General features: G+C 38.9%; 1 protein-coding gene across 1 annotated transcript in view; it reads left to right on the top strand.

The window, feature by feature from the left end:
* Positions 1 to 1,006, top strand: part of LOC106870485 (leucine-rich PPR motif-containing protein, mitochondrial) — a 14,419-nt gene that overhangs the window by 5,381 nt on the left and 8,032 nt on the right. The window contains exon 5 of the mRNA XM_014916598.2: positions 577 to 635. Within this exon, the coding sequence (XP_014772084.1) occupies positions 577 to 635 (59 nt within the window). The remainder of the gene's footprint in view (positions 1 to 576; positions 636 to 1,006) is intronic.

Genomic DNA, 1,006 nt, shown 5'->3' with positions numbered 1-1,006 from the left:
AGTAAATCAACCGAAATGTTGTGGTAACAACCAACAAGATGAGGACACATATCTGTCTAATGTAAATAATCCCATGTTAGTAGTTGTAAACAAGTGTCACTGTTGTACAAACAGTGTCCTTCGTATCCAAACATCTGTGAAGATCTGTCAAACCAGTCGACTTCATTCAGAAAAGATTAATGATGATCGGGATTTTGATATAAGATTGCATTTTAGGGGATAGAACATTTTGTTGGAGATAAGATCTCGACCCTTATTTCACATGGGGAAATGTTACCTTCCTTGCCAGCAGGTGAGGGTTGGTGACTGGAAGGGTATCCAATCATAGAAAATCTGCCTCAGTAAATTCCATTGAACACATGTGAAACTCACTTGGAAAAGTGGATGTTAAAACAATGATGTTATAGTGTTGTTGTTATAAGACAATCCTGCTATTATCTCAACCTAGTTGTACCATGGATACAGGAGCTTTGTAGTCCAAGCATTGCTTTTGATTTCATTCTGTAGTTAAAGGTGACAGGTAGAATAATATCTGTATTGCTGCTTAACTGACCTTCTGTTTTTGCTCTGTTCAAGGTAACTTACCAAAACCTAATTTCACAATATTGTGAAATGGGAGACATAGAAGGTGCCAGGTAAGGTTTTCTTTCTCAGTCTCTCTCTCTCTCTCTCTCTTTCTTTCTCTTTTTGCACTGGTTACTCTTTTACTTGTTTCAATCATTTGACTGCGGCCATGCTGGAGCACCGCCTTTTAGTCAAGCAAATCGACTAGGAATTGTATGAAAAATATTGTTAAAATTAGGTGCAGAAGTGGCTGTGTGGTAAGTAGCTTGCTTACCAACCACATGGTTCTGAGTTCAGTCCCACTGTGTGGCACCTTGGACAAGTGTCTTCTATTATAGCTTTGTGAGTGGCTCTGGTAGACAGAAACTGAAAGAAGTCCATTGTATGTATGTGTATATATATATATATATAGTGTGTGTGTCTGTGTTTGTCCCCCCCCCCC

The sequence above is a fragment of the Octopus bimaculoides genome, chromosome 11, assembly GCF_001194135.2.
Source record: "Octopus bimaculoides isolate UCB-OBI-ISO-001 chromosome 11, ASM119413v2, whole genome shotgun sequence".
NCBI lineage: Eukaryota > Metazoa > Mollusca > Cephalopoda > Octopoda > Octopodidae > Octopus > Octopus bimaculoides.
Note: the sequence above shows the minus strand (reverse complement) of the source record. Positions and strands in the feature narration are given on the sequence as shown.